The sequence below is a fragment of the Globicephala melas genome, chromosome 18 (genome assembly GCF_963455315.2).
Source record: "Globicephala melas chromosome 18, mGloMel1.2, whole genome shotgun sequence".
Lineage (NCBI taxonomy): Eukaryota > Metazoa > Chordata > Mammalia > Artiodactyla > Delphinidae > Globicephala > Globicephala melas.
Window position 1 is genome coordinate 4,913,086 of NC_083331.1, and position 26,328 is coordinate 4,939,413.

At 40.2% G+C, this 26,328-nt stretch overlaps 2 protein-coding genes across 4 annotated transcripts in view; one reads left to right on the forward strand and one right to left on the reverse strand.

The window, feature by feature from the left end:
- LOC132593877 (collagen alpha-1(I) chain-like) overlaps positions 1 to 15,872 on the forward strand; it is a 71,014-nt gene extending 55,142 nt beyond the window's left edge. The window contains exons 8-9 of the mRNA XM_060288252.1: positions 14,065 to 14,186; positions 14,407 to 15,872. The gene's annotated coding sequence lies outside the window, so the exon portion shown is untranslated. The remainder of the gene's footprint in view (positions 1 to 14,064; positions 14,187 to 14,406) is intronic.
- The window catches only part of LNX2 (ligand of numb-protein X 2), a 164,686-nt gene that overhangs the window by 29,939 nt on the left and 108,419 nt on the right, over positions 1 to 26,328 (reverse strand). For 2 of the 3 annotated variants that reach the window (XM_060287937.2, XM_030882614.3), the window contains 3 exons: positions 14,396 to 14,914; positions 3,215 to 3,441; positions 1,873 to 2,072 (listed from right to left, as the gene is read on the reverse strand). In XM_060287937.2, the coding sequence (XP_060143920.1) occupies positions 1,873 to 2,072; positions 3,215 to 3,441; positions 14,396 to 14,802 (834 nt within the window). In that variant the 5' untranslated portion in view covers positions 14,803 to 14,914. The remainder of the gene's footprint in view (positions 1 to 1,872; positions 2,073 to 3,214; positions 3,442 to 14,395; positions 14,915 to 26,328) is intronic. The other variant, XM_060287938.2, reaches the window with a different exon arrangement.

The window sequence follows — 26,328 nt, forward strand, 5'->3', positions numbered from 1 at the left end:
CTGAGTGTGTTAAAGTGGGAATAACACACCGTGAGGGGCAGCGTGCAAGTGGGAGTGGAAAAATTCCTAGAGGGTCCAAGTTTTGTTTTAATAAAGGAGATGGCTATTCCCAACAGGATGTTATAGCCAAGTCCACTCTTTTACTGATTCAGCAAGTATTTCCTGTGCTTATGACATGCACAGCACTATGAGAAATCTGCATCACAACTGGTACTGTCAGGGCGGCTGCAATCACCACACAAAGCCAAGCCCATTGAAATAGTTCACTGTGATTACACGCCAAGAGCTGAAGAGTAAAGCAGTGAACGCTGTCAGTAATTCAAGTAAGGAGGGGTCAGAACGGGCGAGAAGGGCTGAGCAAAGCTCTTAAGGATGAAGGTGGACAAGCCAGCACAGTGGGACAGCCTGGAATCGGGAGTGAGGTGGCGGCAAGAAGACTGCCATGTCTGGCTTTTCCACTGGATTATAAATTCCATGAGGACTGGGGGAGTACCTTGCTCTTAGTTGCATTCTCAGTGGCTAGTACAGTGCCTAGAACATTACCGCTGCTATGCGTGAAACAAAAAGGAAGGGTTAAGATGAAGATGACAGGCTGTGCAAGAGACCACAGAGGACCGTGAATATGAATCAGTCTGGGTGTGACGCTCTAGTCACATTTTCCCAAGGAAAGCAGAGTTACAGATATATTAAGCTGGCAGTGATTTTGTCGGATTGAAGAGCGGAGAGCTGGGCGGCAGGGACGTCTGGTGGGGTGTGTACAGAGTTAGACACAGCAGTGGGGGCCTGGACTGAAGAGGGAGCAGGGAAAGGGGGAATGAGGGGTGGGTGTCAACACATCATGGTGAGGACCAAACAACGAAGGAGGGAGGAGTCCTGGAGCTTGGGTTCCTAGAAGATAGTTTTCCTTGTATTTCTTCTCTCTCCTGGAGTTTATATTTCTTTTAGCTTCAACTATCATCTACACTTGTATGACTCAAATACCCAGGCCAGTAGCCACAGAAGTCCAGTCCCATACAGAAGAATCCTCCCCTCCTTCTCCCCCCAGCCCCACGTGCCCTCTAAGAAAACAACACCTTGTTCCAAGCTAGTTCTTTTCGGGGAATAGCTGTTTTTTCTTAAATGTCATCTTCTGACAGAGAAGGTGAGGGTAGCACCAAGGGTTAAAGGGTGGAGTGCACACTAGGGAGCCAAGGAGACAGGCATGGTTTCTGAATTCCGGCTTAAATCCCATGGTATAAATTGTAACTAACCAGTGCTGCACGGTCTGTCTTTTACAGACGGTCGTAATCAGTGTAGTAGAGGAAGGTAAACTAGACAATGCAGGTGATGGGTGGATGAGAACACTGGATCTGGGATCAGAGGATGTCAGCATGGGTGGGACAGCTCTGAACCAGCCAGCCCTGCAGACCAAGCCGGGAAGAGCCCAGCCGGCCCCAAGAGCCCAAGCACTGCAAGCACAGCCACATGCGGGACTGGAAATAAAGTAGGGAGAAAAACTACATTCCATGCATATGGGGAAACAGAAGAAATTACAGATAAATTCTGACTTCTTTTGCATATAATAGCAGTAAAACTAACCTATATACAACTCAAGTTCCACAGTACCACAATGTTTTTTTTTTTTTTTTTTTTTTTGCGGTATGCGGGCCTCTCACTGTTGTGGCCTCTCCCGTTGTGAAGCGGCCACAGCTCACGGGCCCAGCCGCTCCGCGGCATGTGGGATCCTCCTGGACTGGGGCCCGAACCCGCGTCCCCTGCATTGGCAGGCAGACTCTCAACCACTGCGCCACCAGGGAAGCCCACAATGTTCTGTTTTAAACTTATGAATAAGAACAAAAGAGCGCAAGTTAACACAGTAATTAAAACGGATACCTGAAGAATCTGGTCTCCAGCAAGAAGTCTCCCATCTCTGGCGATTATCCCATCCCGGTAGACTTCCTGGATAACAATGTTAATCAGTGGCGTTTCATTGCCACCCACAATGCTAATTCCTAGCTGAATATAAGGATTAGACCGGTGAATTTCAATTGTGGTGATTTCGCCTTCTGGTAAACTAAGTGGCTGCTGTGTGGCTGCCAAGTTAGAAATGAGAGAGAGAAATAGATGGAAAGAGAAACATTTTATATTTTGGTTATCATCTTCAGGTAAATAAGTCATCTTACATTAGCAGATGGTAAAGAACTATGCAATACCGCTGGATAAGGAAAGCAGAATGACAAAAAGTATCTGTTAAGATTATCTAAACATTTCTTGTCCCAAAGGTGATCAGCGAATTATCACAAGCGGTTACTACGTCTCAGATCACAGTGATCTGATGGAGCAATAGTAAGAGAACGTCATCTCGACCTAACTGACGAGAGACGGTTTGGTCGGTGGAACACGTGTAAACAGTGCAAAGAAGCATAAAGACGACTCTGTGGTATGTGATCGCCACGGGGTGAGAGAGGAGTCCCAAAGGCTCTAAGAAGGGGTGGCTCTTGGAAAAGGGTTATGGCTGGGGCAGGAAAAATTTGAATTTGTAGTAAGATTTGGAATTTGTTCAAGAAAAGTATATTTAAAAATAAATGCCTAGCGCCAACCATCAAGACGTGTCCAAGATCCATGACTACAGGCCTTCTGTTCACTCCTAGTGGCTGTACAGTCAGATTCGTGGCGGCCACCAGAGCAGAGCAATAGTCACGGGCGTGGCCGTGGGGTCAGATATACACCCAGCCCTTCCCCGGCGGCACGAGCCGACCAATTCGTCTCAAGATTTAGGCCTCTCCTGTCACAAACCAGCTCCCAGCACCGTCAGCGGCATTTAGTCAGCTAACAGATGGGAAGGGTCCGGCACACGTGTGACACAGGGAGTGCCTAATTTGCGGTATTATTTTTGTTGCTCTTGATGTTGTTGTTTTCTTAGTCAAGAAGCAACAAGCGTTTGCACACAAACATCTAGTAAGAAGCAGGTTAACAACCAGTGAATCATGGACTAAACAGAAGAGGGAGGGAAGGGTCACCTTCCTCAGAGTAAGTTCTGAGCTCTGCTTCTAAACTGCAAACTGTCAGACTTGTGCACTTTAAAGGGTGAGTTATGTGCTATGTGGATTATATCTCAAAATTAATTTTTTAAAGAGGAAAGAAAACGCATGTTGGGAGAGCAGCAGGGAGTGGTGGGGAGGAAGGCAACGCCCGGTTTGAGAAGAGGCGAGGAACACAGGCGGCCGACACGTACTGTCCCCGGTAGGGCTCTCCTCGAAGGCGGGGTTGTCCAGGCCAGGCTCCTCTGTCCAGGCGGGAAGGGACGCCGATGTCAGGGTCGGCCCTGAACAGTCCGCTTCGGGTGATAAAGTAGCTGGAAGATCTATGACCATGGTTCCATTTTCATTCTCGATCTCCGTCTGAGCTTTACTAGTTTTCCGTCTCTCCAGGGCAACTCTCTGATGAGAAGCTCCAGGGCATCTAGAAAGAGAGCGTCAGGTGGTTTCCAGATGATGTGAAAGGAAAAAAAAGCGATTAACAGTTTGTACCACAACAAAACAATGGCAATGGCTTCTACGCAAAAAGCACCTGGAAATACCCACAAGCATTTCCACTCAAACGAAGTTCTTACCACTCCACGGAGCAAATCTAAAACAAGGCATTTGCACAAACATGTACTCAGGAATCTATTAGTACCAGAAATAACATACACAGTGTAGTACACCAGTACAGTTCTCCCTGCACTGTGAGAATCATCCTGAGGTTCTGATTTCATAGCCCCTTTTACAGGTTAAACGGCTGGACCACAGGACTGGAAACCAGCACCTTCCTCCACAAGCCCCCTGCGTCCTGCCTTAGACTCTGAGCACCCTGCCGCTCCGCTCTCACACCCAACACTGCACATCACCTGTTAGTGGGTGGAAATACATCTGAAGCTTTACCACTTGCAGGAAGGCACAGCAAAGGCTCAAATTTATGACAGGCATGGGAGGAGAGGAAAACATATCTCCTGGTTTGTAAAAACAGAACTGCAACAGTGGAATTACAGATATGCTATGAAACTTGAAGAATATACTTCTAAGTACTGGGGAAACTTACATAAGCACCAAAAAATAAGGGCTGTTAACTTGCTTGTTTTTACTTACTTAGGCCAACAAAGGGGCAGATGTATGTTTGTTTAAACATTTAAAGAAAGTCTTTATACACAGATGTTAGCAGTGCTGCAAGGTGCCCGTTCTTTCCACCTGACACCCTGACTGGACAAAGTGACGAATAATGCCCAGTTGGAGGAGTGGGTGGAAGAACTGGGGATTTGTACAGGAGCCAGGCCCACGCGCCTAGACCCCGACACGGCTCTACAGACCCCACCTACTCTCCTGCTGCGGTAAGAAGTTTAGCAAAGGGTGGGCAGGATCGGCGACAGTCTTGTGGCTAGGGCTGCAGACCTTCATTCAATAACAGGATTCTTAAAAATCTAAAATTTCAATCAAAATTAAGGACAGAATTCAGTTAAAATTGAAAGCTATTCCTTAATGATAAGAGTAATAAAATTTCCCTCATGAACTGGAGATTTCTTTTAGGTCCTGGATTTCAAGTTCTTGAAAAGGATCATTATGAGATTTCTTTATTCAACACTCTCTCCGGACATGCTTTCTCTTCACCTTGCTAAGAAGGGGGTCCAATTATTTTCTTCCAGGGAGTGTTTCTGCAAGGGCCTGGCAAATATGTTTGAAAACGATGTCACTGAAAAAATTACTTTTGTCAAGTAAGCATATTTAATTAGAAATGCATTTTAAAAAATTTAATTCAACAAAAAATTGACACTAAAAACTGAATCAGGAAAAATACTTTTGATTAAGAAGACAGGTAATGATTTAGTTCTCAAAATATGTATCATACACAAATATCTACATGGCCAATGGCTAGTCTTTAATGGAATAGAAGGACTAGGAACAGGAATTGAAGAGGAAATACAAACGATGTGAACACCTGGGAATGAGCCTAACAAGCAACTAAAAAAATCCTACAAACTAAATAACCATAAAGGCTAAGATATAGTTATTAAACATGGAAAAACAAATTTAAAAAGCAAAACTTAAGATTGTTAGAGAGGTGAAGAAGCAGGTATACTTAAGTTCCCAGTAGGGCAGCAAATCGTTAACAGGAATTAAAGATATTAAAAATGACACTATGTAAAAATATGGAAGAATGATCCTACCCGGGAATAGAGGAAGGTTACACAGGGAACCTTCGGGAACACCCGTGTTTAAACACGATGGAGCAGCTGAGTAGACTGAGACAGAACAACCAGACAAGAGTGTCAACAAAGAAAAAGCAGCCAACTGTGCAAATGCCATAAAGGGGGCAAATAAGATAAGGGCCAAAGCACTGGTTTGATTTTAAAATTAAAAGGTCATGGTGACCTTAGAAAGAACACTTTCAGTCATGAGGGCAAAAGCCCAAACTATAACACAAGCAGTTCTGTTAACAAAATAACATGCATTCCACAAAACTGCACAACAAAACTTACAGAGCTTAGGTGGAAAGAGGACGGGGATAGATAGACCATTCAACACCGGGGCATCTGGGGATGGAGAATGGCTGCTAATGGGTACAGGGCTTCTTTTTGGGGTGTTGACGTGTTCTAAAAGTTAGATTGTGATGATGGTTACACAATTCTGTGAATATACTAAAAACCACTGAATTGTATACTTTAAAAATAGGTGAAGTTTACAGTAGGTAAAATATATGTCAATAAAACTAATTTTTAAACAAAAGGTGAATAGGGAATGAGTAGATCAGAGCAGGCTTGGACAGAGAAAAGCCCCTGACCACAGACAGCCCACAGCCAGCATCCCTCAAATTTGTAAACATTTGGAACTGAAAGAGAAAGGAAGAAACCAGAATTTGCTGGGTGTCTAATTAGGGCCAGTCACTGTGTAGACCTTATGTACAGTATTTCACTGAATCCTCAAAACTGCTCTGTCATCCCCATTTTACAAATGGGAAACTTAACTCACTAAGCCAGCATCACATAGCTGTTAAGTTATGGAGCCAAAATTCAAGCAAACTCAGATCTGATTTAAAGGTGCCTGCTCTTTACACTGGACCATACTAAGCGTATGGGGTTCTTTTCCCAGGCCTTAAGAAAACACAAATTGAATTTGTTCTACAAACTTGTACCTAGAAACACAGTCATAGAATGTTAGAGTGAGAAAGGCTTTGGTGATCATGGAAACACGAACGGAAATCACAAACAGCAACAAAAACCTGTGCATCTTTTTCAATGGAGTATTTAACAACACAAACCGCAACTGGCATAGGGGGATATAACTGGGATCATTCCAGCAGGTAACTGAGTGTAGCAGGAGGCTAGTTTGGAGGCTATTACACATGATAAAAAACACCAGAAAAGAAGTGCACCACTGAATGACGTCAGGGTAGGCGTGGGCTCAGACGATGCAGGTGGAAGTGGAGCCCTGAGACAGTGGGCTGCCCTTAACAAGGGCACTGGAGGCAGCGTGACCTGCCACAGGCTGAGGGCTGTGCCCCCCAGGCAGGCTTCTCTACATGCAGGTGTGTCTTTACATTTTTCCTAAATAAAGCCCAAAGGCTCTTGCAGCACCTACAGCCAAACTGAGGGACTTTTCCTTTCCTGCTGAAGCTTATAATTTCATTCCACTATTCTGGCTCTCCTTATGGAGGAAAATCACATATGAACTAGCTTGATTTATGGCACGGTGGCATCATTCCCTGAGTAACGATGATTCACATTAGGAAACACACAGTGTAACAGAGCACACTGTATTACTGGTAGCAGTACTAGGGTTAGTGGTGGTGGTGGCAGCAGTAATAGTAGAGGTAAAATCAAATGGGGCACGGTAAGTGCCAACACAATGCCAGGTACTTAATGCAACTCAAAGAGCGTGAGCATCTTGGAACCAAGAAAAATGATAGAGTTACGGATTACAACATGCAAACATCACTTTAAGTGACGTCAGTGAAAATGTTAGATTAAGGGTATCTGAAAAGCCTCTCTTCCACAAAGCAACGCGAACATTGGCAAAAGCTGTCAGAAAAATTTCTGAGCTCTGGAAATAAGCCAAGGTTCTGGAGCAATCTGGAGTGCATTTATTTAAGAAAAATGGCTGCGTCTTCACGAACAGTGAGCTCTGTAGCATTTGAACTTGCCCTATTCCCATCCCCACCTCCCCCAGTAGCCTGGGATAGCCATGGCCCACAGTCACAGTGGAATCAGGAGTCTGGCAGCCACTGGAGGAGCAGACTGGAGCACCTGCAAAGCCCCATTTGTAGAGAATTGTCATTAAGTGACCTGTTGGTTCCCTGGAAGACCTCACTCGCAAGGCTGTCTTTATCTGACCTGACTTGGGGCTTACTCAGTGCAAAGGCATTTGTTGGGGTGGCGGGGGAAGGCAGTTGTGTAAGACTGTGGCTGCCTGAGGTAGACAAACAAAAGGCTAATCAAAAAGTTTAAAAGGAAAAGCTAGGGAATGAAATGTCCAGGGCTATGTGCATGCACAGGAAAGAGCTGAGAAGGCCCTAAGCTCTCACTTCTGGCTAACGCTGAAGCTACGTGAAAGCAGGAGATGAAGGCTAAGCAGGAGTGTCAACTGCCTGAGTGCTGAAGGTGTGCCCCACCGTGTGCACAGAGCCCCTTGGGGAGAGGGGGAGATTCATGGGTTACAGGCATTTAAGAAATTCTCTGTTCAATCATTAGCTGATTAGAAAACTCACTAAGCAAACAGTAACAAACAGCAATAATAAATCCTGAAGAGAAAGAAGAATCTGATTTCCAGAGTTGCCACATTATATTATTTAAAATGTCCAGTGTTCAATACAAAATTAACAGACATGCAAAGAAATAAGTAAGTATGGCCCATACATGGGAAAGAAAGGAGTTAACAGAAACTGTCCCTAAGGAAGCCCAGACATTGGCCTTACAAGACAATGACTTAAATCGAGTATTATAAATAGGTTCAAAGAACAGAGGGACTCCATGTCTAAATAACTAAAGGAAAATATGAGAATGATATCTCAACAAATAAAAATACCAATAAAGAAATATAAGTTATATTAAAGAGCCAAATAAACATTCTGGATTTAAAAATAAGTACAATAAGTGCATTTATTCTAAGTACAATAAATGAAATGAAGAATTCACTAGAAGAATTCACAGGAGATTTGAACAGGTAAAAGAATCAGTGAACTTAAAGGTAGGTCAACTGAGATTATCCAGTCTGAGGAACAGAAAGAAAAAGAATGAACAGAAAGGATAAAGCCTCTAGGTCCTGTGAGAAACCATCAAAAGAGTATTAACATATGCAGAATGGGAGTCCCATAAGGAGAGACATTAGGGCAGGAAGAATATTTGAAGACATAGTGACCAAAATCTTTTCAAGTCTGAAGAATGCTGAAAACAGCAAGAGTGAAGTACCTCATCACAAAGAAGTGACCCTCAGTAAGGCTGCCACCTGACTTCTCTTCAGAAGCTATGGAGAACAGGAGTATGTGGACAGCACATACTCAGAGTGCTGAAAAAAGACTGTCAACCAAGAAGTCTATCCTTCAAAAACAGGAGAAATCACGACATTCCCAGATAAATGAAAACAAAGAGCCTGTTGATAGCAGACTTGCCCTATAAGAAATACTAAAAGAAATCCTTTAGGCTGATATGAAAGGACCTTAGACAGTAACTCAAATCCACATTAAGAAATAAAGACCACTGGTAAAGGTAACTACATAGATAAATGTAAGACAGCATTAAAGTGCTTTGTGGTTTATAACTCCTTTTTGGTCCTATTTGGTTTAAAAGACAACCCTGTGCAAAGCAATAATTATAATTCTGTTTAGATGGGCATGTAATGCGTAAAGATGTAATTTGTATAACAATAACAGCACGAAGGATGTGGAAAGGAATGAAGGTATCTATGAGCTAATTTTGTGTGTACTGGTGAAATCAAGTCAGTATTAATCTGAACTACACTGTTGAAAATTAATATGTTAATTGCAATCCCCAAGGCAACTACTAAGAAAATAATTCAAAAAATAGATGTGAACAGAAATGACAAAGGAATTAAAATGGCATACTTGAAAATATCTATTTAACAAAAAAAGGGAAGAAATGGATTAACCTTTAGAGAAACAAAAAAGAAATGACATGTGGAAACAACAAAATGGCAGACATAAATTCTACCTTATCAGTAATTACATCAAATATAAATGAATTAAACACTCCAATCAAAAGCCAGTGATTGGCAGAATGGATGAAAAAGACAAACAGGATCCAACTATATGCTGTCTACAAGAGACACATTTCAAAGACACCAATAGGTCAAAATTAAAAGGAGAGGAAAAAGATATACTATGCAAACATTAACATAAAGAGAGCTGAATGGGTATACTAATTTCAGACAAATAGACTTTAAGACAAAAATTGTTTCTAGTGATAAAGAACATTCTACCATAACGAAAAGGTTTGATTTACCACAAAACTGTAACAATTATAAACATAAACACAATTAACAGCAGGCCTTCAAAGTACATGAAGCCAAAAATGACACAATTAGAGGAAGAACAGACAATTCAAAACTAATAGGCTGGGCTTCCCTGGTGGCGCAGTGGTTGAGAGGCCGCCTGCCGATGCAGGGGACACGGGTTCGTGCCCCGGTCCGGGAAGATCCCACATGCCGCGGAGAGGCTGGGCCCGTGAGCCATGGCTGCTGAGCCTGCGCGTCCGGAGCCTGTGCTCCGCAACAGGAGAGGCCACAACAGTGAGAGGCCCACGTACCGCAAAACAAAAAACAAAAAAAAACTAATGGTCTAAGCCTTCAATATCCCACTTTCAATAATGGATAGAACAACTAGACATAAGGACAAGAAAAGAGACTTTTAACAATATTATAAATCAAATAGACCTAACAGAAACCTATAGAACATTCCACCCATCAATAGCAGAACACACATTCTTCTTGTGTACAAAATGGAGTATCTTCCAAGATAGACTGTGTGCTAGGCCATTAAAAAAAGCCTCAGTAGTGACTTCCCAGGCGGTCCAGTGGTTAGGACTCTGCGCTTCCACTGCAGGGGGCCCGGGTTCCATCCCTGGTCTGGGAACTAAGAACCCACATTCCGCTCGGCATGGCCAAAATCATTAATTAATATTTTTAAAGCCTCAATAAAATTAAAGTATTAAATTGCACACGTTTTCTCCAATAACAATTAATTCAAAATGGATCAAAGACCCAAATGTAAGTGCTAAAAGCATAAAGGTCTTAGAAGGAAACATAGGTGTAAAGCTTCATGACCTTGGATTAGGCAGTGGTTTTTTAGCTATGACACCAAAAGCACAAGCAAAGAAAAAAATAGATAAAATGGACTTCATAAAAATTAAATTTGTTTGTCCTTCAAAGGGCACAGGAAAATGAATAGACAACTGATAGAACAAGAAAAAATATTTGAAATCATATATTTAATAAGGGCCAGAATATATAGAGACTGCTTACAACTTACAAAAAGACAAACACTCCATTTTAAAAATGGACTAATGATGTTAAGCATTTGTTCATGTGCTTACGGGCCATTTAAATATGTTCTTTGGAGAAATATCTATCCAAATCCTTTGACCACCTAAATTGGATTACTTGACTTTTTATTGAGTTGTGGGAATTCTTTACATATTCTGGATATTAGACTCTTACCGGATACATGATTTACAAACATATATCTGCTTTTTACATTATATAGGAGAAAAAAATGCTGGTGAGAATGTGTCAAACACAAACTTCTCTCCAAGTTAAAATGTGAATTTGAAAGAGCAATCTTGTCTCAGCCTACCCTGACCCTTAAAGGCTTCAAAACCGTTTGATGAACCAGAAAAGCTCTCAGCATAGAAAAAGACTTCTTTAAAGGTCTTCTCTATATTGTACAAACTTTTTAGAATACTGTTAAACTCTAAGTTTTAAGAGGAAAAGAAAAATGGTTCTGAATTTTGCCATAAACCAGGGCACAAATGCTCAATTTAACAACGACAAAAAAAAAAACCACCCCAATATTATCATTTACAATTAGCATAAGATGTTAGATTGCTGAGGATGAGGCAGGGATGAGGGGTAGAGAGGTAGGAGGAATGCTTTATAGTTGATGCTGCTTGGCAAAATTTCTGAAAGCAATTACTACAATGTTCCAGGCATCATACAATATATAGAATATTTCTTAAGGGCTTTAGTTCTCCTTTCAAAGATGAGCACTTTCCCAAATCTTTTAAAATTCTTCATTGTCTTCCTAATATATAATCAGTTAATAACTAGTCATTTTTTTAAAACACAGTCATCTTTCATAAATGTTTTACTTTTAGCCATAGGAGAAAATGTCAGCTGTTCTCAGACTGAAGCAGATTTCTTAAGTTCAAATAGGTAAGGTAATTTAAACTCAAAATTACCAGATTTAACAAACTATTCCTAATGCTGTATTTCTATTAATAATTAAAGTAATCGTAATTCTGTGTCTCATGACATCACTCTTATTGCTAGTTTGTGTTGCTTTTACCTGGCTACAAATTTTTTTGTCCTCCTCCCACAAAGTGAAGCTTAGTTCCCCTCCCCTTGAATCTGGGCAGTTATGTGACTACAGCATAAGGGATGCTATGTGACTTTAAGGCCAGAGCATACAAGGCCATGCAGCTTCTTGCCTTATTTACTGGAACCCAGGTAAGAACTTAAAATACCCTGAGGCCACTGTGCTGGAGAGGCCACCCATAGGCTCTCCTGTGGACAAGTCCCGGCTGAGCCCATGCCTCTAGTGGACCTCTATCAAGGTGCCAGACATGTGAATGAAGCTGCTGTCTTGGAAGTAAATTCTTCAGTTGCAATTGCTGCAGTCCTGGGCTTTTGTTCTCCCCAGCTGTGGCCCAGACTGGACAGAACAGAGTCGAGCCATCCCTGCTGTGCCCTGTCTGAATCCCTGACTCACAGAATCCATGAGCAGAACCAAGCACTCACTGTTTTATGTCACTATATTTGGAGTGGTTGGTTTCTCAGCAATAGATAACCAGAACACAGATTAACAATTTAATTGAACAAACATTAGTTGAGTGTCAACTTTCTAATTTTTATAATCAATAGTCACTCTTAGCTGCATACATCAAGCAAGTCACCTCACCTTTTCAAACATTCACCTTTTTCAATGTATCTTTCACAACACAGGCCTAAGGCACTTTGGAAATGATTAAATTAGTAGCTCAAATATTAATAAGCACACTTGGAAAATAGAACTTTCAACTGGACATAATTGCTTAGCTTTTATCAAACTGTAAGGATAGTCTGCAATTCCCAACATTTTTATGTCAACATAAACAGCTTGATAGAAAATACTACTGATACTTCGACTACATATTAAGTTCTTATATGCATTTTAGTTAAGTAAATATTCCTAAAATAATTGTGTAATTTTTATCTCACTGCTATCAAAATACTTAACTGAATTGAGACTTTGTTCAGTTCCTGTAATACCCCAAAACCGATGTTCATAAAAGAGTCACAAAAGAAACTTATCTCTGAAAAAGACTAGTTCTACTGAAAGAAACAGGAAAAGCCTAAAATCTTCTTCAACCTCAGCCACAACCAGGCCTGACCCAGACAGCAGATTCAAGAGTTTGGTGTCAATCTCCAGGAAGTCTCTGTTATCGTGTTCAGATTCTATGCCTGCTGCTGACCAAAGACACACAAAAGCCTAAGACACCTGCATTTTCAAAAGTCGATACATCCATCCTACTCTTTTTTTTAGCTCTTATTTTTAGACAGTGCAGCTTAAGTTTAAGCAATTTCTCTATAAATCTTCACGTTTCTGACATTTTAATAACATCTCATTCTTTCTCATAAATCTAAATTATTTCTAATGAGTACACTCACTTTATAACACTGATATTTAGGAACAGAATGAACACGTATACTCACGTGTACATGAAACTTTTACTACCACATAACAGCAGAGAACATGATTCACCCTGGGTAAGGTCAGCATGGTATGTTAGAACACTAAGCAGGAATACTGAAGTTTAAGTCTAACCATGCCATTACCTAGCTCCAAATCTTTGTGACTCAGTTTCCTGATTCGTAAAGTGAGGGGATAAGATCAGATTCAATTCATGATTTCATGTGTGAGTATAATGACTAGCTGTTCCATACCAGACTTACACTATTATTTCTAAGTCGCTGAGTCCAATATATTGCGCTAAGCATTGTTTTTCACAGCGATCAAGATTACTGCAGATTTACACTGCACAAGTGGCTGACCTATAAAATTTAGAAATCAATACATTTATTTTGGTCATTTTATGTGATTCTATCTCCAAAAGAGATGAATTTTAGCCCTTCTTAAGGGTAGAAACAATTTTAAAGATCAAGTCTTTTATCAAAGTCAAACGATAAAACTCAATCTTTTAAAAAGCTTTTGTCCGTAGAACAAAAATCCCCACTAAATGTTTTAAAGTTTCCAACCCCTAGTTCTTGTTCAGTCAAGTTCTTGAACACAGAATTTTACAAGATCTTAGCGAATAAAATCACAGATACAGGCAGACCTCATTTTATTGCACTTCCCTTTACTGCCCTTCACAGACTACATTTTTTACAAATTGAAGGTTTGTGGCAACCCTGTGTGTCATCAGATGATGGTTAGCATTTCCTAGCAATAAAGTATTTTTCAATCAAGGTATGTAAGTTTTTAGACCTAATGCTATTGCACCCTTACCAGACTACAGTACAGCGTAAACAGAACTTTCATATGCACTGGGAAACCAAAAAGTTCGTGTGACCTGCTGTATTGTGCTATTTGATATTCACTTTACTGCGGTGGTCTGGAACCGAAACTGCAACATCTCCGAGGTGTGCCTGTACCCATTTCCATGTTGCAACAATATTATAATTTTTAACAGCTGCATGATATCCCGATGCACTGATGTACTATTGTATTTTTAACCCTTCCCCTACTGTTAAGTAATCAGATTGACACCAGTTTACTGAACTCTGCACAATGTTGCAGCAAACATCTTTACATACAATTTTCCCTTCTTTTGGACTCTTTCCTTAGAATAATAAGCTGGATAAGACGATACTGACATTTACAGTTTTTGAAACAAACTGAGAAACTGCCTTGCAAAAAGAGTCTATCATTATATCCTGCTACCATGTGACTATAACAACCTCATATTGGTAAGTGTAAAACGGTACTTCCTGACTGTAGTTTTTACATGCATGTTTTTGATAAATAATGATATTAAATGATGGTTGCATGCAACTTGTTTGCTGTATCTCCTGTGCAGGATTTGTCTGTTTACTTACTGATGCCTTGGCATTTGTATCGGGTTTATTTGTTTGAGCCACCTTTTTATAGCCTAGAGTCGCTTCTCTCTCTCTCTCACCTGTTTTTAAGGTGTGCCTCCAGGTCGCAGCGCTGCACTACATCTTGGCACACTGAAGAGAACGGACATAAAACTAATAATTTGTCCAGAAGTTTATGAACTAGAATGCTAGACTTCTTACACAACTTAAAGTGGAGTCTCTTCCGGTCCAATGGACAGAAATCCTTCTCTTGCAGGAAGTTTCTGAGGCACTTGCAGCAGAAGGTATGTCCACAGGGGGTGTCTAGTGGCTGCAGCAGAGGCTGAAGGCAAATGTGGCAGACCAGGTCGTCATCCACTTCATCCTGGTAATTGTATAAGTGGTTTTCTCGTGTCCAGTGCTGCTGGCCGCATTCAAAACACAGAGGATTGAAGGAGGAGGAAGAGGTCTGCTCCACAGACACCATCTCATCGTTTGTCGTTCCCATTTTGAATCAGCGGAAGCAGTTTCTGTATCTTCATACATTAGACTTCCATTAAAGGTTTGATCTTTAAAAGACAGTGATGTATTTGACTAAAACCCAGGTCTGTTTTTCTAGACTAGACAAAACAAAACAAAACAACCAGAAAAGTAATTACTATCAATCAACACAGGCTAAAAGAATCAACATAATATTACTATGTTGAATTCTTTTTTAGTAAAAAATCAAAATGTACATCAGGGAATAAATTAGTCATAAAAACATAAAAATGACATTAACTAATTTGCTTGTTGGCTAAGGATGACTTACCTTGCCAAGTTCTTGGTGAAAAAAGAACTTAGGATTAAAAGCAAAGATGACATATTAATATGTGGTGTGACACAGGAAACAATTTGTTCTACTGACTGAAATCCCCTGACACTTCACTGCTTAATGGTGGTTTCAACGCCAGGTAACCTACGTCGTGTGCTAATAATGCAATCTGAGGTATATTATGTGATAAATTTGCACTTGCCGTCCCAGTCATGGTGCCCTGCTCTGACCGATCTTACACATTTGTAGTGCCGTCCCAAAAATTACGTCTCTGAAATGTAGTCTCAAGGATAATCCAGTGTCTTAAAAAAATGACCTCTACTCTACACTGTTTGGGAGAAACTGGATTTCAAAATATATATGTATGATTTGAATATTCTCTCCCTATAATACAGATTGCAGAAAGATAGATCTGCACAGCATATATAAATAACATCTCTGCAAACTCCACAAACTTCAATACTATTTCATGCCATTAAGAGAAAAAACCCACTGATGCAATTTTAATATTAACTTTTAAAGGTGACAGGGTAATCTAAGACACATCTTTAGGCTTTATTCATATGTACATCAGGGTATTATGAGTCAAGAGGATCCTGAGTGCTGTTCTCGACTCTGGAAGACTCTTATTTAATTGAAACTGTCTGTTCACAAAGCAGTAACTTTGTCTTATTCCTGTTGGGCTGACCCCGAAGATGAGTGTGAAGTACAGTGTGTGTGGGTGAAAACAGAGTTTTGGAATTGAGCTCCTTGCCTGTAAATGTTCCCTAAATACTTGTGTATATGAAACCTGTATAATAAAAAGAAGTATTCTCAATAAAAAAAAAGAAACCCACTATAATTCAATTAAACAGATAAGGCATGTTATAAATGTCCATCCCAGCTCACATTATTCCACACTCCCATTGCTTCTGGCTTACTCAGAGCAGCAGAGTGCACGTGTGTGTGTGCGTGCGTGTGTGTGTGTGCGCGCGCGCGTGCGCGCACACGCACCTCCTCTAAGACAGCAGCCTGCTCCAGTTTGGTGCAGGGCTAGCAAGGAATGCTCCCCTCACATAACGGTTTCCATACCTCCTGCTGCTGCAGCACCAGGGGTTAAAAAATCACCTCCAAAAGCAGCAGCTATGTCCATTCTGAATATTTACAGTCTCTGGTATGTGCCAAACACTGAACAGGGAGATAAGGGAGGTGGGGAGAGGACAGTTAAGAGAGCCCATTGTTGGATCATATGGTAGTTCTATCTTTAGCTTTTTAAGGAACCTCCATACTGTTCTCCATAGTGGCTGTATCAATTTATATTCCCGCCAACAGTGCAAGAGGGTTCCCTTTTCTCCACACCCTCTGCAGCATTTACTGTTTGTAGATTTTTTGATGATGGCCATTCTGACCGTGTGAGGTGATACCTCATTGTAGTTTTGATTTGCATTTCCCTGATAATTAGTGATGCTGAGCATCTTTTCATGTGCTTTTTGGCCATCTGTCTGTCTTTGAAGAAATGTCTATTTAGGTTTGAAGAAATATCTGTTTAGGTCTTCTACCCATATTTTGCTTGGGTTGTTTGTTTTTTTTGATACTGAGCTGCATGAGCTGTTTGTATATTTTAGAGATTAATCCCCTGTCAGTTGCTTTATTTGCAAATATTTTCTCCTGAAACTAACACAACATCGTGAATCAACTATACTCCGATAAAAATTAAAAAAAAAAAAGAATGCCACTGTGAAAACTCAACGAACTAAATATTCTCAGAAAGTTGTACACCGGGTGCCGTGTGAATGCAGAGAAAGAGGAGGAGAGCTGGCATCTAACTCGGTTTGGCTTTGTAGCCAGAAATACTTTCAAGAGGGGACACAACACGGCTGCTGGGCTGTGACAGGAAGCACTGGCCAGAGAGGAAACGGACAAGGGCCTCTTCACGTCCTGAGTGTGCACAGCACATTCGGGAATGTGAGCCGGTGAAACATCTGAGGCAAGAAAATGAACTCAGAGTGGAGGCATTCTGAAACCTGGGGTCCTGTACCAGATCAGAAAGGGCAGACACCATGTTAATGCTGCTAGCATTTGTTTCAGTGATAAAATCCTCTTCCGATCATATATATATATATATATATATACACACACACATATGTATGTGTGTGTATATATATATATATTTTTTTTTGCTATTTTATTACTTGGAGTATTTATCAGAAAAACAATATTAACATTTAAAGAGATTTAACACGAACTGCCAGGAATTATGAGGGGGTGGGACAAGATTCAGATGGCATGGCTGAGTCAGATAAACTGTTTTTCAAAACAACTTAATAAAATAATAATAGCAGCTTGTGATCTAAACTATCAGTACAGCATTAAGACAGTAGACACTACTTCCTGTAGTTTGTAACTCATGGGGCTTACACTCTCTGAGCACCATAGCTTTTGTCAGTCCAAGGTATGTGAGATTATGGAGATAAACATCATTTACCTCAGGCAAACAGACCACTTCAATCTCTAGGTATTTTAATACAGAATGTCCACAGACTCGTTTCCTACTCAACTAGCAAGAAAATTCATATATCCCTTGCTCTTCTTTGTTTGTGATAGTATTTATCCTAATTTTTTTCTCAAGAATATACACTGCAATTCTGGCCTCCCACATAATGACTAAGGAAGCATTTCTCTTAAGACTATTATATTTTAGCTATTTTCTGAATCTCTAAATAACTTTGATTATTTTCCTATCACAAAATATTTTCATAAGGAAAAAGAACACGTTCCCATTTAAAATACCAAATAACAACCGCATTATCAACAGCCCCAAAATGCCTCTGTGTTACCATGACACAAACATTAAATGAAAATTTATCACGGGTAGATCACTAACACGTGCATATAAATATTGATTAAACAGTTTCAAGACCATACAGTCTAAGTAGCTAAGAGTACACACCCCGGAGCCAGTCTGTGAGGGTTCAAGTCCTTGTTCAGTCACTTACCAGCCCTGTGGCCTGACTGAATTTCTCTGTGGCTGTTTCCTCCTCACGTGTAAAATGGGGGTAGTTAACAGTGCCGATCTCAGAGGGGTGATACAGAGAATAAACAGGCACATTAACAGGTGCTGAATAAACGTTAGCTATTACTACTATTACTAAAGATAAAGAAACAGATGTTCAGACAGATTTTATGATTTGCCCAAAGCTGCACAACTTATAATTACTCAGTAAGAAAGAAGGAAGATAAATCCAGTTCTTTCTTGTTTCAAAATAACCCGACAGTAAATTAAGTAATTATAGGAAAGAGGAACGGTGTTTCACGTAAGCCTGAGTGTATGGATTTTTTAAAGACGAAGGCAGCCTGCGCCTGTTTTCCAATCCCCAAGCCCACTCCTCTCCGCCCAGCTCCGGCAGGTGACTTGATTTCCACTTTGTGAGCAAGCCCACTCCTAACGCCTCACAAGGCTTCCTACACTACTGTCCCTCCCCCGAAGCTGTGAGCTCCTTAAGAGGTGGACCTCCAGCAGGGGAGAAGCTCAATAAATGCTGAATGACCAACTGGGTGACCAAAGTTAGGTGGCCAGAAATACATTCATGTATACAGGAGGATATGCCCATGTTTAATTTTGATTTCAGACATTCTATTAGCACAATTTGAAATACTAAAATACAAGTTAAATAATAGTCTTAAATATTTTCCAAAATATAAAGATAAAATGTAGCATTACGTGTATCTTTACAAGCTATATTATCCGTGTAGCTAATATAACAGTAATATAACAGGAACAGTAAACAGATGGATGCTATCAAATCAGCTGGGAGGGAATTCCCTGGTGGTCCAGTGGTTAGGACTCTGCACTTTCACCACCGAGGGCCCGGGGTTTGATCCCTGATCCGGGGACTAAGATCCCATGAGTCGCGTGGCGCAGCCCAAATAGATAGATAGATAGATAATCAGTTGTCTCATACCTTCTCTCATTTAAAAAATAAATAAATTGGCTGGGAATATTACAACACATTTAAGATAACATCCTGAAAGATAATCAGTGCAGTGGAGAGGGAGTTATAAGACCGTTTACTACCTAACTCCAGTTATGATTAACGTGCTTGCTTTTCCTGGCCTATGAGACAAGACTACCCTGCTACATCCTGAAGACTCTCAGAACGAGCTACGGTTTTTCACAGTTAATTTGCACACACTCCCAAGCTAAGTTATTCAGACCATTTCTCTTAATGTTACTTTTGACTCAGGCTGAAAGAGTCCTCACTGGCCCTAAACTAGGAGATCCAGCCCCAGATAAAAGAAGATGAGCTAAGGGTTACCACCAAAGTACGGTTAGATGGGGATCATCTTTGGTTCCTCTGACACATCAGTGCTGAGTCTGAGGATACCTCTCCCCATGCATCCCAGCAAAATCCTACTCACGCCTTAAGTCTTAGCTCCACCTCCACCCCTCCGTCAGATCCCATCAGCCTCCTTCCCGCTCCCAGTTCGCCCCCTCTTTCCCTTCTGTTCCTGCTGCTTTTTACACACGCCTTCGTCTCATCAATTACTACATTTGCGTGCGTGCTTACCTGTCTCCTTACCTCTTGGAGGTTACGGTGAAGACAGTATCTATCTCTTGTATTCCCAGGTCTTGGCACATATTGTGCAATTAAAAAAAAAGTTCTCAGGCTCATACTGGAGCCCGAAATGTATAAGAGTCTTGAGATGTATTATATAACTAAGTAAATTTATGAGAAACCCTTGCACATTAATTTGTGGCACTGCAAACCAATCAACATACTGGACCCTGCCCTATGATTACAGACAAACTAGGAATAAGATATTACTTCCTTTAATCTTCAAAAGTCTGAGGGAAAAAAAAGGGTTTTGTTTAATGATGTCAACACAAGAAAATTTTCTTATTGTATATGTTACATATCAGCTTTCATAGCTACCTTTGTATAAAGCAGTGGTTGTCAAACTTTGACACCTAAGGATCCCTTTATCCACCCTGGATACGTTTGGCTGTTTCTTAAAAAAACAAAAAAAAAAAAACAAAAAAAAACTACCATACAATCCAGCAACTCCACTACCCGGCATTTATCCCAAAGAAATAAAAACGTTCACACAAAAACCGGTACAGCTTTATTTGTAATGGCCTCAAACCAGAAACAACCCAACTGTCCTTCAACAAGTGAACAGTTAAACAAATGATGGCATATCCACACCACACGGTTCAGCAATAAAAAAGAACGATCTACTGATGTGCACACCAGCCTGGGTGGACCTCAAAGAATTATGCTGAGTGAGAAAGTCGATCCTCAAAGGTTGCATATTGTATTTTCCATGTATATAACGTTCTTGAAATGACAATGCAATTAAGTAAATTAATTAAAATGTTTATTTGTTAATAAAAAATAAACCCATTACATGTTAACATTTTTATGAAAAATAACTTTTTTCAAAATAAAAAAATATATAGTGCGGAGAGAAGCACTGTTGATGTAGAATGTATTTTCCACATCTGGAGTCTCAAATCTGCTTTCAACCTTTTGTGACATCACATGTCAAGTTTCCTCTGGAAAACTCTACTGAACACTCATGAGAGAATGAGAATGAAAAGGGTAGGTAAAGTCTTTGTGTTACTGGGAAAACAATTTTGACCTTGTGGACCCAATGAAAACACAGGGTCCTGGGTCACACGTGGACAAGCAGTACAGAGCACTGAAGGGTTCTGACACCCCTCTTCCACAAGAAGAAGTACCAGTCAGTAACCAACAAGACTTTTAAAAAAGACAAAAACTGGAAAAGGCCAACTGTGGAGGTGAGCCCATACTGGAGGAATCTGTCTTTCCTGAAATGAAGCTCTTTCTCCAGAGCCTTCTCCCACTGAAGAAGCATATCTGGATATCACTGTACAGGAGTATTAAGCATATTAAATGAGACCCTTACATAAATTCTATTCTTAATCAAAACATTTCCTATATGTCATGAGGAAAATGATCAAATACCAGTTTTCCAACAATTCCACATCTATTATTTATAATTCTCTCATTGTCTACATAAAAGTGTAACTCAGCACACTTAGCTATTTGTCTCCTATTCCTTTTTATCAAGTAGAAATATTTGAAAAGCCATTTAAAAATTCTTAAGCTGCTACTTGTAGTGAGATGTACCCTACTTAATAATCTAGAAAATTAGTAAGCTAAGCAAAAAAATGCTAGAAGCTATGAAACTTAGGCTCTGAGCTCCATGCCAGCTGGGTAACTAGGTCACTACACAATTCCTTTTCATTCATCACATGTTTATCCAGTGTCTACGAAGTGCTGGTATTATATAGATATTCTGGTGCCTAGGCTTCCTGTCTACACACTATCAGCTTTGCTTAAATAGTAATAAACCACACATCATACATACACACAGAGTTTAAATCTAGCTCCAAAATTCTCATTTTATATCTTTTTATACACAATAAAATATTTACTGATATGTTATATTTACATTTTAGTCCTGACATCTGTTATTGTTTTTTGATAACTTTAATAATCTCCTAAATATTTTACAAAAAGGAGGTTAAATTGTGGCTGGCAGAGAATTTACAAATTTCAAATGTCCTTCTACTTTAGTTTTTCTAATTTTGAACCACTAATCTATGATGAAAACTTTTTTTTTTTAATGCAAAAACCAAACTGGATTACCTACCCAATTCCTGCAGGCTCAGAGAGTTATACTAGAGTTATACTTCTAAAAATACTACTAAATTATGTTACCTTATAGTAATTTAAAAACAGAATTGATATAAAACTATTTCAAAAAGGAAATACACCATATGGAATGCTAAACATTTCCATACAGCTAAATACCCAGACAGACCTCCACCAATAAGAAAAGGCTTCTGTGGGAAGGGGTCTTCCAGGAAAGACACACTCCCACAGCACGTGACCTCTTCTCAGCAGCACTCCTCACCAGCCAGCCGAGATGGGGCAATTTCTAACATCTTAAAGAATGTCACAAATTCATAAGAGTTGCACAATACATTTAACAATGCGGGGTGGGTTTTGAGGGGAAGTAGTTTTCATTGGTTTAGTTTTATTGCATGCCATGTTCACCGGCTGGATATAATTTCAATACTTCTTTATATGACATTCAAAGGCAAGGGTTCTGATTTAAATAAATAATCTGTTTTCTTCTAAAGGATGAAACCTCTCAAACATTTAAGTTCTTGCACAGTAAATTTAGAAAACATTTGTTTTCAAGTGATTGATAAATTCTTATTTTCAAGGTCTTTTCAATCTCTAATTTCTATAACTGTGGATCAAAATCCCTCTGCTAACTCTCAGTTATCCAAGGAAGTAAAGGGCATCAAAAAGAGCACTGGCCGTGGGTTCAAACTTTGCCTCTGCCATGCACTCACCAGCAATGTGGCACCGCAACGCGGCACAGCAATTAGAAGTCTATAAATCTCAACTTCCTCATGTTAGAAATGGCATCTTGCTTATGGCGCAGGATTACTCTGAAGCTAAAAATGTTACACTGCCAGAAAAACCTCTTACAAACCACAAGGCATTATAACACAAACTTATGACTAGATTAATGACTGTAAAGGACGATGTAGATAAGAACAGACAGCTGGGCTAATCTGTGGCCCGAGCTCCTTCCACGAGACTGGTCGCGGGAGGCCTGTGTCTGATTCTTGGCTCTGAGACCGGCAACCAGGCCACCAGCTCAGCCCTTCCCCACTCTAGACTCCACTCTGAACCTACAGACCAGTGGGCCAAACCAGATAAACTCTAAAGTTACTTATAGACCCCCAATTCCATGATTCTAGAAACGTTCTTTGAGCACACATTTTTCCCCCCAAAACAGAACAGTTTTCTTTACTATTATCCAGCATTGTATTAACTATAAAAATGATCTAAATCCAAAGCTTATCAGGAGAGGTTTTTGTGTGTTTCTTTTTTGTTTTTTGATTTTGTTCGTTTGTTTGATCTTCATAGTACTGGACACTCTTTGAAGTTCCCGACCTGAAAATTTCTCTTTTTGCAGACAAGCGTATGGACAAGAGAGGAGGGCTAGATATATAATTGAACATCTCCGTATGTTTATTATGGTGGGACAACGTACGAGACTATAGTGCTATAAGACAAAATTTACTTTTCTTACTGGCTCTCCTACAGTGCTATTTAGGAGATGCTGCGACATCTATCTGAAGGACTAATATGGTTAGTTCGTCTGCTTTCTCTGAAAGGCAAGCACAGGTTAATTGTCAGTAGTATAAATAGACGTTTTAGATGGCAGATTTTGCTCCACACTCAAACATATTTTTCCATTCAAGAAACATCTAAAGCTACAGAAAAAGAACAAACTTTTCAGTCTTACTTCCTTCAATAACTGCAAAGAAATCAGCAGGACACTGCTACTCTGTGATCAAACGCACACAATAAAATAAATGAAGTGGAACTAAACCACAGTCAGGAAAGGTTTTATGGTGGTGGTACTACTAATAATTAAGGGTCCCAGACTTCATTATCTTAACTATCAGTAAGGTATAAGAAATTTAAATGCTGCAGCTTTCCAAGCTAATTAGGGACACCGATAATTAAAAGAACAGATATTATTTAAGATGCTCAATTTGTCCCAGTTATAATTTAATGTATATAAAAATGATCAGCTCAAGAATGACTCTGGACCAGACTCAAGGGACCATCACCGAATGGCCAGATCTTGTGCTTTCTCAAGACCAGCCTAATAGGCACCAGTGTCAGGGGCAGGGACCAAAGCCTTGTTAGCCTTGGTATTTATCCAGAATGAATCTAGTGTGTTGCCAGAGGTCCTTCTAATTTATTAACAATGAGTTGTTTGAGTTAAATACAGTTCCAATACTGAGAAAAATTAAAAGAGAAATCCTCATATAATGTAACTCATTATCCAGATTCAGATACATCACAGATAAAACAACCCTTTAAAATATAAATGCCTATGTTACATGACAGGAAATAAAATGTACTATAAAGCCAGAAATTATAAGGGGCTGTACTATGTTAAATCATTAGGATGATCAACAATGCACCCTAAATTATATTAGTTTCCCATGTTTCAGAAACCGAGTCAAACAAAATCCCAGGTTTTACATGTTATGTAGTTATTACCTGCCTTTTTAACATTTCCACTAGGAAACTTTTACAAACAAAATATTCAAGAGCAAACTAATTACTCATATCCCTAACCTTCAAACCTGACCTCCTTTTCGATCTCCTATCCTCCCTCTTTTCCATCCATCCATCGGTCCGTGTTACTGAGAATCTCCTATGTGCCAGGCACTGTTCTAGGGCTAGGAGTTCAGCCCTGAACAAAAACAAAAATCTCTCCCCTTGTGAAGCTTACATTCTGGGGGAGAAGACGGACAACACACACACAAAATAAATAAAATACTGGGAGGATAGCTTTTTAAATAGGGTGATCGGGGAAAACGCACTATTAAGGTGGCACTTGAGTTAACGCCAAAAGGACATAACTAGAAATCCACACGGTTATTTGGGGTAAAATGTTTATTATAGACAAATGAAATAATAAAGGCCCTGAGCTGACAACGTGGCTGGTATGTTCAATGAACAATCAGGAGGCCCGTGTGGATGAAATGAAAAAGCAGAGAGAAGGAAATGGATCAGACCAGTAACGGGGGCTAACTAAACCCTATAGAACTTTGGTGTTTACTCTGTGTAAGAATCCTAACAGGATCGCTCTGGCTGCTACACTGAGAATAATCTTAAGGGGCCAAAGGCAGAAGCAATCAAGAGCCTACTGAAATATTATAAGGAAGAGATGATGGTGGATTGAACCAGGGTGGACACAGTTGAGATAGTGACTCATTTCTGCATCTACTTTGAAGGCAGACTGGTGTGATTTGCTGATGAATAAAATGTGTGCACGGGCTCCTGGTGGTGGGAGAAGTCAAGGACGACGCCAAGGTTTTTAGTCTGAACTAGAAAGATAGAATTAATATATTTGAGGTGCGATAGTCTGTAAGAGAGTAGGTTTAATGGGTATGGCCAAGTTCAAACAGGTTATATTTGAAATGCCTATTAGACATCCAAGTAGACACACGGAGTAGGCAGGCAGCTAAGTATACAAGTCCAGTTCAAGGGAGAGGACTGGACTGATGATATAAATTCAGGAAGCACTGGTGTATAGAACAGAAAGCCATTCGATTGGGAAAGATCACCAAAGGAGAGTGGGTGAATGAAGTAGAAGAGAAGGGGGCTGAGGACTGGGCCTTGGGGCTTTCAATATTACAAGGTCTGGGAGATAAGGAGGAACCAAACCGAGCAGGAGTGGTTAGCATGCAAGAAGCCGATCAGGAGAGTGTGGTGTGGAAAAACCAAATACCGAAAGTCTTTCAAGGAGGCGGGAATGATTAGCTGTGTCACATCCGGCAGGCAAGTAAAATAAGATTAGGACTGAGAATTAAGCATTGGATTTAGCAACACGGCACTCACCAGTGCCCTTGACACAGAGTTTTGGTGGACTGGTGAGAGCAAATGCTTCCTGGGAAAGCGTTCAGGAGACAGGAATTAGAGCATGAACAATTCTTTTGAGAAATTATGCAATATGGGAAGGGGGAAATTTTGTATTCTGGGAGGAACTGAGACTCTAATAGTGATCCCCCCAACATTTAACAAAGGCAAAGATGTACACGTTTATCATTTGCATCTATACACATCCTTAATTCCTTTCTTCTTGCGTCAGACCTCTCCCTCTGCTGTCTCAAGGCTAATTTCTCCTCCACCTGGGCTCAATATTCCATTCCTTTGGCAACCTTTGTCATTTATCTCATCTTTCTTTATTTAACCTCTAACCTTTTCCCCTCAGCATAAAAAAGTTCATGTTTCAACAACAATGAGAACAAAACATTCTCCTACAGCTGTTACCCTTTCCCCCACCTTCATTTCATCTCCAATATTTCTGAAATATAAGACCATTTTGCAGTCTCCGATTCCTGACCAAAAGGGCTTCTTTCTACCTCTACCAGCCACTGAGCCTGGTTCTACCGTGGTCATGGTCGTCATGACGGGCTGCCAAATCTAATGGTCACGTCTCAGTTCCAAACCCGCTTGATCTCTCTGCAACGTCACCGACTCCTCTTGCCGTGAAACTCTTTGCTCCCTTGCCTTAATTATACCACCCTGCTCTGGTTCTCATACTATTTACCACTCTTTTGTGATAGCTGTCCAACTTTTTCCTTTAGGCAAACTCTAAAAAATT